Source organism: Pomacea canaliculata, linkage group LG1, assembly GCF_003073045.1.
Source record: "Pomacea canaliculata isolate SZHN2017 linkage group LG1, ASM307304v1, whole genome shotgun sequence".
Lineage (NCBI taxonomy): Eukaryota > Metazoa > Mollusca > Gastropoda > Architaenioglossa > Ampullariidae > Pomacea > Pomacea canaliculata.
In genome coordinates, this window is record NC_037590.1 from 7,010,056 (window position 1) to 7,024,681 (window position 14,626).

At 39.9% G+C, this 14,626-nt stretch overlaps 1 protein-coding gene across 1 annotated transcript; it reads left to right on the forward strand.

Moving 5' to 3' along the window:
- Positions 1-8,339: 8,339 nt before the first annotated feature.
- LOC112576886 (protein phosphatase 2C-like domain-containing protein 1) lies at positions 8,340-13,645 on the forward strand. Its single transcript, XM_025259756.1, has 5 exons — positions 8,340-8,753; positions 9,097-10,308; positions 10,717-10,818; positions 11,213-11,436; positions 11,986-13,645. Exons 1-5 carry the CDS (start codon positions 8,591-8,593, stop codon positions 12,514-12,516), a joined length of 2,232 nt encoding a protein of 743 aa, XP_025115541.1. The 5' UTR covers positions 8,340-8,590; the 3' UTR covers positions 12,517-13,645.
- Positions 13,646-14,626: the final 981 nt, after the last annotated feature.

The following is a 14,626-nucleotide window of genomic DNA, read 5'->3' on the forward strand; positions in this document are numbered from 1 at the left end:
GGCGGGCGCGTGCTGGCAGAGCGAGTGCTGCTCGTCGCACGTGCATCTCTTCCAGGTGGAGCAGCCAATGGACACTAAGCTTTCGGCCTTTGCGTTGGCAGCACGTGTGGGAAGGGTGGGCAACCCCACCGGCCTTGCCAGCCTCCGGTCCGGCAGCAGGAAGGAAGGAAAAAAAAAATTAGCCGTCTATGATGTAAAGTGAACGCTTCCTTGCGAGGGCATTAAAAAATAACGTAAGATCTGGAGGAGAGAGAGAGGGACTGAAGACATACCTATGAGATTTCGATTACTTTTTTTTTCTTCTTCTTTTTGATCCTAATTTAACGTAAGATCGCACTCATTAACCTCCAACCTGTGAGATAGATCATGACACCCCACGGCAGTATTTTTTTTATTATTATTATTACACTACTGCTGATGGGTGGGTTGGTTGGTTGTCACCTATAGGTAATTTCGCAAGTGAGAGTTTTGAAAAAAGGATGACAGAAGGGATGGGGTGAGTGAGAGAACTCGGAAACAGGTGTGGTATCCACAGAGCAACGGGGTGGGCCCTGATATGAGATCTGAACTCATTATCTCTCAATCCTCGCTGCACTAGCAGACCTGACTACTGGGTCAGGGTCAAAGGGCACGGATTTGTATGTGAGCCATACACAAGATCAAGAGAACGATGACCAGGCTCACATTCTTCTTCATCTTTACCAGATAGAATAGATATCTATTATTTACTCTGTCTTTACTAAAAAACCCAGCGGACATTGCTGCACACTGCATGTGTGAGAGTGAAAGAGAGAGAATATGTGTGTGCGCGCGATCGCGCTTTGATCGCTGTTTACAAGGTAGCTGCAATCGATATTTTGTTAATTTATTCTTCAAAAGCTCAGACAGGTATCCATCTCAGAAGCCTCTGGTGTATAGCGGAGGAATCCAAAGATATTTTCCTCTATTCGCGCGATGTCTGCTCATACATGGCAATGATGAAGACGGGTTCCACCTCGCTGAATGCAGTGAACACGACGGACATTCTTTTGTCTCAAAAGCATCTTTATGTCCTGCTCATACCAAATGCTACACGATACACAACTTTCGCTTAGCGACAAGTCGGAAAGAAATATGAAGCAGTTGCTGTCGAAAGGGGTTAAAAGGGGGTTCAAATTCCGCGTGCGACCCGGCGCGCCAGAAGTGACAAAGCCAACTCATACACACGTAGGCTATCGACTTCCACCTTCATCACCATATCCAGCATCAAAGGAAGTCCTGGCCCGTCTTTCACCTTTGTGCTACCTGCGCAACTGCTTCGGGGCCTTTGCTGAATCTGGGTGGTAAGGAGGGAATGTACACAAGCAGATCGCGTCTCGGTGCTTGTTTGTTCAGGGGTGATCATTCCCAGCATCACGAGTCTTTGACCGGAAGGTGTACTTCAGCTGCTCAGAAAGTTTATATCGCTCTTTCCCGTTTGGGTACTTTTTGAATTACCTTTCTTCGGATATGCTAGAAGAAAAGAAGTGATTCGGCATCATCATCATCACCAGCAGCAGCAGCATCATTCTTTTTCTCTTTGATCATCTTTATGGCATTTTTATTATCCTGTCCGCAACGATACTAAGATGTTCTTAAATGTAGAATTATTTCGGAATTATTGAGTATAAGACTGTGCTATGGCCTGTGAATGTAGTCTTATCATACTCTCCTCAATTATATCTTTTTAGGGAGAAAGTGGGAGGGGTGGCAGTATGATCGAGTCTTAACGTTTCTTGAACATCAGCATCCAACTAGTTTAGTGAACCATGCTTGTTAGCCCCACAATAACTTACCTACATCACGGATGTGAGTATTTTTGCTTAGCTTCCCCTCCCACCCCTCAAACCGATTTTTCGCGCCTCTTCCTTCCTGTTCGTTGTCTCTGATGTGGAGTAAGTAATCATTAAACACCTTTTTCTTTCTCCAAACACATCACGTGCATGCAAAGGTGACTTCACGTGCCAGATGCAACTCCTCCCCGCAAACAAACAGAAATTTACTTTATCATCAAGTGCTACGAAGCACAGGAAATGGTCTTTTCATACACAGCGGACTTTGAAGTCGGTCGCACGGAAAATGACCACCCAACAAAGTGGAAAACGCCTGCGTGACGAGGTCGGGGGATTGAGGGTTGGGCGAGGGGTTGGAGAGGGAGGAAGGAAGAACAATGACGTCAGTGGACCGATATTAGGCAGGGAAAACTCTTTCTACAGGAAGCTATTAGGGAAAAGCCCATGCAGTTTAGACGCCTAATTCCGTGCAGTAACATCAGCATGTCAGCTTTGGACGGCTCCGCGCCTTGCCCGATGCCGTCTCTGTCATGCTGGTGTTTGCCGCGCGATAACTTCAAAGAGCGGAGCACGTGACATCAAAGACGCCGCCTTTTTCAGGGAGGGGGAATGCGACGTATGACGCGGAGATGGTGGGGGGAGGGGGATGTGTATGTGAGAAAAAGAAGAGGAAAAGGTCGGTTTCCGCTGTCATGCATTATACATATCTTTTATTTTATTTTTATATATACTTTCCAATTTAAAGTTACATTTCACCTGTTACCTCCCACAAGGACGGCCATTTTCTTAAACACTGTTTTAATTTCCGAGTTCCACGATTTCAGCTTTCCCCTTTCTGTGTGCCCCTATCCTCACTTTTTTTGATTGTTTAAATTCTGTGCTCGCGTGTCTACACGCAGTTTTATTCTTTAAATAATGCGAGGGCTCGATTATTTTATTTTTATTAGAAAACAAAATTGTATTAAGGGTTTGTATGCCCTCATTCACTTCCTCAAAATATTTCCGTTTCTGGTTTCACTGTTATTTCGAAAGGATGCTGTACTCTGAGATATGTTTGTTTAGATAAAGACTTATTTTACTGCCAGTCGTATCATATCAAATTCAGTGAACTATTTCCCTTTTTTTGTACAGTACAATGATGAAGTATAATGTCATACCTCAGTTCTGGGTTTCAGTAGACGTTCTGGAAATGTTAAGACTGAAGTTTAATACTTTTTAAGGGAGCAGCAACTGTACATGCAACCTTATATATATATAAAACACAATATAATATTATTCTTTAATTTTGGTGTCCATATTTTTGTGCAGTACAAACATGGTTTCTATTCTACAGTTGACACCGCCAAGAAGATGCATTTGAAGGTCTGCTGCATATTTGCTAAGACTGATAATATTTCCATGCTATATATATATAGCACTTATTGTAGTATCACCTTTAAACAGAGAACATGCAGGGTCAAATTATCCCCAAAACATTTATTACAGAAAAGCCTGAACCAGATAATCGGGTTTAAGTTGTTTCATTCATGTCATAAAAATGTCCCTACATTACACAAAAGCACCCGAATGAGTGCGACCGTCCTGGTGACGGATGTAAGGATGTAAGGATAAGACATTATATTATCGGGCAGTTATTGGAAGAAAAAAAACAACAGAGGTTAGACTCTATGAAAAAAAAAAATCCATAGGAAAAAAATACTACAATGCTTATAGCACATTAGCACAAAAACGAGAACACACGTAGGACGACGAAGACCTTTAACGGAGGTTGACTTTTCGTTTGAAACTTGATACAATGAACTTGTTTCGGCTTCTTGTTGGGGGCAAGGCAATGGGAGTGCTTAGGTCGCGAGATCAAGAGAACTGCCAAAATATTAGTGGCCGAGGACCAGCATTATGTCAGTATTCAGCTCATTGAGCAAGGGAACTGACTGCTGGGGAGATCAAAATGGTGTATTTCTGAGATTGCTCAGCTCCCTCGCTCACACTCGAAAAATTCGGTCCACAAGGAAGCTAAAGCAAGGATCATGAATTGCAAGAGAGTTAATTCGGACTTCACAAGTTCCAGTTCACCGTCTGTGCAGTCTTGTCCAGAAACCGAAGGTCAATGCAATCATGAAGCCGAGACCAAATAACCAAGTTATCATTGAGCCAGCTTGATGAAGGTTTTATTAATGTTGATTACCACAGGGTCATGTCAGAGTTATGCATTGCAAGTGGTGATGGGAATTATACTTTTTAAACATCTATTGCGGTACACCAATCTGCCACAATGTAGTACCGCAAGTCATGTGTGTGTGCATGAGAGAGAGAGGGTGGGTAGCGTATGGGAGTGAACAGGGAGGAAATCAAACCAATTCCCAGGCTCCACTCATAGACCTGTAATAGCAGCCTGACGACAAGTGAAGAGCAGCGATACGCCAACATGACCCCTTGCCTTCTCTTTGGCGGGGCCAGAACAAAGATACAGCGGCCTCAGATCTCCAGCTACACCGAGTCAGCAAGCGGAGGAACAGATTCCAGTGATGCCCCCATCTCGACCCATGCAGCCACCAAGGTGCAAGCACAGTGTCTTATAGAGAGTTGTGATGGTTCTCTTGGACTGGGCCTCTATCTACGCCCTCTCGCCGCCATCTCTCCCTCGCTCTTGGTGGTTGTTTTTTTTTTCTCCCCCAAGTGGATTTTATAGTGGTCTGTCGCAGATTACTTCTCTAACCCCAAAATCATGTAGATGGCGCCCCTGTCGCTTCCTGTTCTAACCAAAGCATTGTGGACGGACAGGCGTCTTAGAGTAGTTGTGAAAAACATAAGTATATCGATGGTTTCTTTCGATTTGGAGGTTTCTCTTTATTTAAAAAAAAAATACTTCGCCGTCTAGAAATGTAGGCAGAAAATCGAATCTTGAAAAATAATCTACAGCCATACCTTCTGCCTTTGTTGCCTGAACATCAAGGTATGGTCTGATGGTACTGACCTGATGAAAAACTGTATAAGCTGAATGAAAAATGGGGACATGTTATTTGAGATGATGTAATTCAAACGAAGAAGACATTTTTAATCACCGGTTTTAATAAAGAATCGTCCTTGTTATCGTCTGCTCTCCCTCCACTCCCTTTCCGCGACAATGTTGACCTTGTTTTGCAAGGTGTTAAGGTTACATGTTAGAGATGTTTAGCTAAGTGTGGAGACTAGTTGCGAGGGTAAAGGTTGTGTCCAGAGTTTAAGTGGTAGGGTACATGTTACAGCCATAACGTCAGTTACAGCGGTTTTATATACCGAAACTACCTAACCGCCCGTTAACCCCTCTGACAGCCAGGCCACCGACTAAATCCAAAGCAAAGGAGTAATAAAAGAACGCCAGGAACATTTCCCGTTAAAAATCGCCGATGAACGGAGTCGATTCAAAGCCTATTCATGATGAGTGGCAATAAAGACATCAGGCACAACCTACAGTCAAGGTTAAAGGTCACGGTGAGTCAACAGTTACAGATTTGTTGCTACGTGTGGATACGTCCGCACACATTATGCGGGTGGATGCTGGTGTGTGGAAGAAAAGGAAGACAAAGAAGACTGAGTTTTGAGAAGATTCAAACCTTCATATGTCCTGGGTCCTATTGCAGATAATCGCAGTCACAAGCAGATTGTAATTATGTATAAAAACACAAATCAAATAAAATTAATTAAATTAAATAGCATATTGTGAGCTTTGTATAAACTATATGGAATATAAGATAACCAAATGGCACAAATAAACAGTACAACATAACGGGTAACACAAATCTCCTACAAATCTTTATATTTAAAAGAAAAGCAAGCCATTCTTGTCAATTAGTGCATGCTGGTGGAAGAGGGTAAAAGCTACAGGCAAAGGCGGTAGAGACAGGAACAGATTACTTCTGAAAAAAATATTTAAACACGCAAGCTCACAATATTGTTTTTCTGCTCGTAAATGCATTTTAATTTATTAGATGATAAGTTATCTCTAAATGTGCTGTTTACTGGGTCCTGACCGAAGCTCATATTTCATTATTATAATACATTACTAAACATTACAATGTCTACTAACTTCGCTACCATCGGACGTCGGAAACCAAAGCAAGAGTGCAGATCGTTACGCATAAGGTTGAAGGAGAAACACGGAGGACTGCGGGAGTACTGTACCTCACTATATCTTTGTTATTTTTGTGTGTATATATATTATTTATTATATTAAACATTTAACAGATGAGAAAAAATTATACCCTTATTGGCAACAAAACACAAAACCGCAGGCTCACGAAACCTCAAATTTAGTTGTGCGGCTAGAATGCGATTTTCTATCTGATAATGAATATATTTCAAGCTCCTCGAACAGCTTTCCTCCCCTAAATTAACAGGTTTATTCATAGACTCGGATGTTTATGATTTATCTAATGGTAAACATACAGGGTAGAAATGGTTACCACACGCGGATTGCATAGAAGCAATGTGATCACCTGTAACAGTGAACCAGTAAATACAGGTGATTCATCATTACCCATCACGCTCAGTGGGAGCAAATACGTATGCGCTACCGCGGAGCCAGGAAGGCATTCCACGGGGTCAAAGAGGTCGCAGCGCGAGGCGAATGTGACATCGGCCCCGCCCTCACCCCGCCCCTTTCTGCTCCAGGCTTGCAGCTCCAGCGGGGGTCGGGCGCCACATCAAAGCAAAGCCGCCGACAAAGGTCTGCAAGTAAGTCGCGCAAGATCAGAGCAGGGTTTGCAAGGTGAAGCAACCGTGTGTGTGTGTGAGAGAGAGTGAGAGGGAGAGGTCGTACCTTTGAGAGACTGGAGAACTGGGGAAAGTGAGTGTGTGAGTCTGTGTGTAGGGTTAAAATAAGATAAAAAAAATAAATAAATAAATTCAAAGTTTACACGCTTTAATGGATGAAAACGACGAGACGCATCTGAGGGTTTTACCAAAAATAAACGATAAAAATCCAAACGGTTACCAGGGGCTATGCTTCGTTAGTGACGTATCATTCATTTACCAAGATCAATGCAAACACCACATTTTATAAATCTACATCATTTACATTAATACAACTAATAAAGTTGTTAACCAATATATATATACAATCCGCCACAATGCTGTCCTATCCCCTTCCTTTTTGTCAGAGCCCCTCAAAAAGCTACAATCTAAGTGAATTTCACTTCTCTAATTTATTTTTTACACTATTATAACAATCCCTTTTTTTCTTTTCTGTTTTCTTTATTACAGTCAAAACTGGATGTAAAATTCTTGGGTTTTTTAAAGACATCTGACAAAATAATTTGTTTACTGTTGCTTTGAGTAAAAAGTTAAAACCGAGACTAGATTTCTTACTTCGTCTAATTAAAAATATTTTGCATGATGATACGACATTATGGGCATTATTTGTTTTAATTGCATTCTACTATTGTCACTGCTGATTAAATATTTTAAGTATCATAACCTTGAACCTTGAAAACGTGTTTCATGTATAATTGTTGAAATAAGGCCTGCTCTTAATATGGTTGCCACAGAACGTACGCTTGTTAAAAAATCCCTTTCTTCTCTTTTTATTTTAATTACCAGGGTTTTATATAAAAAAGAATCTTAGTGGAAACCTTAGAGAAATGGCGAAAGTTGCTGGGTCTTTAAGACTAACAGACAAATGGATGCGTTTTGTTCTGTTTCTGTTGTTCCCGTAATATATACTGTGTACGTGGAGGTGAACACAAAAGCAGGTCCTTAACCCAGATTCCTCTTTATCAAGAGGAAGCGTAAGCAAAATGTATCTATTTCCCTTCCCCCTTCTGTACATAGGTTTAAGAGTTAATGTGTAATAATGTGTTGCTGTACCAACCCACAGGTCAGTTCGCACTACCCACGCTAGATTTCTCTCTATTCCACGTAGCAGACTGGATATATTTGGCCGTCGCTCTTTCTCCTTCTCCGGCCTCAGTATTTGGATTGGCCTGCCTCCGTCTCTCCGCACAGCGGAGTCGGTACATGCTTTCTATGTGGACTTAAAACATATCTCTTTCTCAAATATCTACAACATGTATAGCTATTCATCCTGTTGTCCTTTCTACTCCAGACTCCTGTCTCTGAATTCCTTCATTTTTCTTGTATTTACTAACTGGTCCATGTTTGTTTATGTATTTTATGCTTGTTCGTACTCAATTTTGACGACTATACCAGACAGCCTCTTTCTCCACTAACCGTGGTCTCTTGTGAAGTGCATCAAGCTCGCCTCTGTCTGGGGATGTGTTCTACAAATCCTATAATTATTATAATAAAAAGTAAAATAAATGAAGTTTTTATAATGACTTGAAGGAAATATATATTTCAACAATTTAGAAGTTAAACAAACAAAAAAACAAACGAGAAACGATAGAAGGTGTGATTTGTTGATAAATCACACCAGTGCACCCAACAAATGAAGTTTAGATTGTATTTGACAAGTTGTGGCTGTCAAGGGAGACAATCTGGAGTGTTGAGCAAGGTGATCCAGGGGACGGCACTCTGGGACTCCTGTTTACTTAGCGACGGTTAGCCTTAGATACGCACAGTCGCGCGACATCGGTCTTGGCACGATACTCACGTTTCTTATCTGACATGTTTAGCGTCTTAATTACGATAGGAAGTGGAAAATAGAAATTATTTTAGTGCATAGTACTGAGCAAGGTATCAAGCCTTTTTGAGTTTGATTCTGCTCGACTGATAGAAAACACAATTTAAAGAGAGGAATGCGATAAATTAAATTGATTGCACGCCACGTTTAATAAGCAACAATGACATCGCCTGTACAGCAGTTCACAGATTATAGCTCCGACGACGGCCAAACAAAGATTAAATCTGAGGTAAGGGTGGAGAACATCGAGAATGGGGGTAATGAAACAACACCAGAACAACCTATGACTGATCTGTTCAAAGGTCAGGATATCAAGCGATCAGGTGAGATATACTGACCATGATTGATTTTTTTAAAAGCAGGTACATTTCGAGAAGTTGAATGTATCTTTTATTGAAACTACAATAAACTGTAGTATCTCGTGAGATACAAGCCGAAGTTTAAAATTCATTGCTCTTATATTCAGCTGAATATATATATCGGCTAATTGAAGTGTTCTTAGCACTGATCACACATCTGATGTGATAAAGATGATACCTGCACATACCGGTAAATCATGATTTTGTCATATATACGCTTAAAATGATAATCATACAATGAGATTGACTTTGTAACTGAAAATTAAAAAAAATGAGTAACAAGTTCCTTGTTTTAATTTATTTTCAGATACACCAGAGACATTTCTGACAGATTATACATATAAGCCAGATATAACATTGCCATGTGATCAATGCAGAGTATACATTGACATAAGGCACCTTAATCACCATCGTGATTATCATAAGGCTCTGTTAACTCTGAACTACAAAGGAACCAGGAGACCACAAAACTTGGACTCACTTCTGAAGAAAAGGAATGCTGCTATTCACAGACTCAAAAAAGAGACAAGCATAGACAGCCCTATAGAGCCAAAGCAGATTCAGAAGATCAATGAAGCATATGAGCTTCTCAAAGCAGATCTTGAAGACACTTTTGAAGTATGTCGCCAGGTAAGAGAACATGTTGATACAAGCTGCAAAACTGTAGCACTAACCTGCAGCCCTGGTTGTGCACTTGCTGTTGGCATAAGCTCAAGTGCAAATAAACGCTGGAATAGTGACATGGAGGACACACATGTATATCAAGACTGTTTTGGTCAGGATGCCAGTAAGTGTTATTTGGGTTTGTTTGATGGATATCATGGCCACTTTACTGCTGAAGTTGCTGCAAGTCTGCTGCATAAGATGTTTCTACATGAGCTATGTAAATCTGACAAATCATTGAAGGAAACACATGTTGAAAACTACAGTGCTTATACAGATATTGCCCATCATAGTTTTGTCTTCGGTCCTGATTCAAAACTGGACCTGAATTCAAGCGACGAAAGATTAAATGATAAAGATAAGTGCCAGGAAAAATCAGCCCAAAACAGTAAGCATTTACATGAAAACAGTTTTCACCATGTCAACATTCATCAAGATGATGATGAAATGACTCAGCATATTATTCAGCTATGTGAAGAAAAGTATGATAAACTGCAGACAGAGTTTCCTTCTTCAACCCTGCAGAATACATTGAAATCAACAGATGGTAAGACAGAGAAGACACAACATCCAAAGGCCAAAGAAATCGCAAAAGCGTTTGACAAGAGCTACCATCTTCTGGACATCCTGCTGTCTTATGGTAAAGATGAGTGGTCCAAAGTACGTTGGAGTGGGTGCTCAGCACTTACTGTACTGATAGAAAGTTTATCTGACAAGACAGAAAACAGTGAAATGGTTGACAGCAGAAAAGATACAACAGAAAGAGAGATGGAAGGTACCAATGACAAGAAAAATGATGGAGAAAAGATTTTTGACCCACCAAAGGTTAAAGGCTACATTCACCTTGCAAATGCTGGTCAGGTTTATTTGTCATATCATGCTTCTTTTTCTCTTTTTCAGCTTAATGATTTTCCATCTTAATATCTGCATTGTCTGTTCAAAAGCATGAACAGATTTTAGTGGACTACAATGATCTTCATTTAAACAGCACAGCGGGAGAATGTGAATTATGATTGAATTTTAAAGGCTTATGGTTCCAGTATGACACCAGAAAAGATCTGTCTCTCTTCTTTTTACTTGCTGTTTTCACAATAAAACTATATCTCATGTATTAGCATAAAGTTGAGACAAATAATACTTTTTTCTGAAAAATCTGAATTTTATTTAGTTTTGCCCTAAACAACTAGCTATACATACTGCTTACATATAATTTTTTTAAAATTAAACATTTAGATAAGATTTTAAGATTCTTTTTCTTTTTAAGGCAGTGTTCGCGCTGTGTTAGTGAGAGGCAACAGAGCTTACAGACTGTCACGTGACCACACTCCAGACAATCCAAAGGAGAGGGAGAGAGTGATCAAAGCAGGTAAGTTTGTCAAAGTGCAGACTGAGGTATTTTGGCAATATGTATACATATGTATTTTATGACATCCCATTATTGTTTTATCTTGATTTTCTAAAGGATATAGACTTCTGAGGATCAATTTGCACTCTCACCTCAGTTTCAGTATAGCTCGTTTTGAAAAATAGGGAAAGCACCTGCTTACCTGCTTGTACTTCCATTCCTAGGTTTTAATCCAACATTAATGTTTTACATATTTTTGTTGTCATTTATGATCATTAATGTTGTAATCATGATAGACATTCACTGGTGTCATAGGCTGGAGCATCTTTATGTTTTTGTCTATTTAACATTATATTGTTTAGTTACAAACTTACCAAGTTCCACTGTAAACATTGGGTCACTTATTTTATCAAAGGTGGCACCATAACTTCTAGCTCAAAGAAGAACCATGTAAATGGAGTACTGTCAACAACCAGGGGTCTTGGCAACCATGGTGACTTAAGTTTAAAGAAATGTGTACTTGTGGAGCCATATGCTACAAATGTAGTGGTGGACCAGTATGCACAGTTCCTTGTTCTTGGAACAACTGGGATATGGGACATTTTCTCAGACCAGGAAGTGGCAAATCTTCTCATGAGAGTAAGCGTTATTGTCAACTTGCAGGAAATAAATTTTAAAAAGATTCTTTTCTACATTACCAACTTGTTTCAAGCCATGTTCTTGTATTTTAGTCATAATGAAGTGCATTATGTGAATGCATACACAAATGTATGCATGATAATGTACATATACACACTCCCAGACATGGCATTTCCAACATCATGGATAGAAAAACAAGTTCAGGCATGTTAGTAAAACGTTCTTTTGACATTATTTTCCATCAGATCTTTGCTGTGGGTTTCCAAAGTAAATGTTGTGGTTAAGTCCTCCTCAAACCATTCTACTGACTCACAGTACAGGAGATTAAACAGCATGAGATTTTTCATTTAAATTTAAACAAATGTAGATTTATCTCAATTCGTGCAATCGTAAAATTAAATCACAATTTTATTTAAAAGCCTTCTGTCTGCACAATGAGATCTAGTCATTTCTGGCACCCTTTCTCCTGTCAAACATAGCCTTAAAAGATAATGTTGCTGTCTATGAAGAATGTGGTTTGCTATTTAGAAATAATATTTTCATCCACAGCTGCTGCCTGCAAATCAGATTCCACCACCACGCAAAATGTCCATCTCTGTTGCGGAGCTACTGGGTGTTCAGACAAGCAGACCAGGAAGTGAGCTTGCTTCTGTCAGCAAAAAGGTTCTGTTCAACCCTGAGAGCCCAAAGAACCAATCAGAGAAGGTGGAAACTGGTTCTGTCAAAAGGCATGGTAATTTTCTGATATCAGAAAAGGGCATGAATGATGCAGCAGTGACAGAAAAGGTTCATCCAGATTACTCTGCATCAGTGCTGAATATACCTGCAGACCTAAAGACAGAAGTTGGCAGCTGTTTAGGAGATCTAGAGGATCAAATTTTGGTGAAACAGGAAGGCATTGATATGCTGTCCATTCCTGTACAGTCACATCTTCAACTAGAAGGACAAGGGACAGTGGAAGAACAAGAGAGAGAGCTGGCTCGCATGATGGCAGAGCATCTGGTACAAGCTGCTCTTCTGGCTGGCGCTCATCACAATATAACAGCAATGGTGATTCTCTTCCCTGGATATAAAATTTAATGTTATTTGATGTTTTGATATCCTTCATGGATATAAAGGAAATTAAGATGATTCTCTGACATTGTAGGCTACACATAAGGTCATATTAAACAGATGGAATATTTCTTCATCTTTCTCTCACTCACATTCAAATCTGTACATGCATACACACTAATATGCTTGCTTAATGCTTTTCACTCATTACAAATAAACCCCATTCTGATTAAAATATTTTTAAGCTTTAAATTCCAATGTGACTAGATTACTTTCATTTACCTTTGTGTATCAGTGCCTTTTGTATCTGCCTAATTGTCCAGCCTAATAATCTTCTTTAAGGATTTTCAGAAGCAAAGGTCTTTAGGGCTGATAACTGTTGACCCCTGGCACGCCTGCACAAACTCAATTTATCATATGCAACATATATATTCTTCAAGCATGCCCCATGTTTGATGACCTATGGCAGTGGTTCTCAAAGTGTGGGCCGCAGGCATAAGTCAGGCGGTCATAAGTCAGCAAAGTGATGTTTAAATCGCCAGATACGCTAATTAGTCCAGTACTGATTTCACATGAGTTTTGATGCCCAACTGCTCGCTGGCATAAAACGCTGGCTTACCAGCTAAGTCTTCATGTCACAGCATGGCATTGGTTCATTAAGGTGGCAAACCTGCAGAAGAAACTGTTAGGATCAGCTGTATCAATGCAGAAAATGATGGCCTATCACTGCAACTGGTTTAGCTGTCTAGCATGAAAAACAGCAGAAGATAAAAATCAAAGCTCTGTGCAGTATTGTAGGCAATATTGTGACTTGATTGAATATGTTCATTCCAAAAGCATTTTCTGGTTAGTATATTTCTCACTCAGAAAGCCAAGTGGGCAAAGTTTTATTTTTGTGGGCCGGTCTAAAAATTCTAAGCTATGAGGCGGGCCCGTAAAATATAAAAATAATCCAGGCCAGGTGACAACAAAACAAACTTAGTGATAATGGAATGGAAAACAAATGAGTACATAATGGCGTTCACTTACAGAATTTATTGTGTAAAGTGAAACTGTTTGAATTCCCTCACAATAAAACTTTAAAACCAACTTTTCCTTTGAAGGCAGCCGCCGCCAGTGTTCTCTAATGACTCCATCAAATATGTCACCCATGTTATTTGTTATCTTTGTACTTTGTCTGGGTTAGAATGTTACGGATTGCAGATTTCTAATGCTGTTGTACTTTATAAATTAAATTTCAATCACATTAACCTAGGATGAATTTAAAAAGAAAAATGCACTTCACATTTTGGCAGATGGGCTGGTCCAAAGACATCTGTGGGCTGCATACTTTTCTCACCCCTGCTTGAGTGTGCGTCCAGTAAGAAAAGACAGTAATAGATCGAGGAGATAGTCATCACCCTTACAAAAATGCTAGTGAGGCTTTGAACACCTCATGCTCTTACAGCCATAAGATCACAGGACTACTTTTACCTTTCATCTACCACAGTGAGGAGAATTCAATAACAATAATAATAAAAATAAAAAACATCATTTATATCATGCATAATCACACTCATAAAGGAGCATCCTCTCAGACAAGTAGGAGACATGAGATAAACACAGAAGACACAAAGAGGAACAAACAGTAAGGATGAAGGATGTCATAAATCTGCAGAGGAAGACTAGTTTGCTGACTAGTCAATTGACTATAATTTGCAGAAGAAATTAAAACATTTTGAAAACATTTGACTAAAATGTTCTTGGCAGATGGTCACATTTGCAACATACTCTTTTCTGTGGCTATTATATTGTGGTGAATGCCTTTTTAGAGTCCATGAGGTTGTGGTAAAGGTTCCACTGATGCTGAAGATGCTCTATGAGGATGTGCCAGTTGAAGATCTGCTCAACTGTGCTTCTACATAGCCTGTTCTTGTACTAGCAGTTCCTTGCAGTGGTGATGATGAGGTTCTGCATGACCTTTAGCGTGACTTTGCTTGGGTGGCTTACAGTTCTGTAGTTCTGGCATTGTTTGCTACTTTCATTTTTTTTGGGAGGAGTATGACTAGTGTTTGCATCCATTTTTTTGCATTCCCAGACTCTTTGGCATGTAACAGTAAGGTCCTTTGTAGTTTCTTCCCCACCTTGCAGTTCAGCC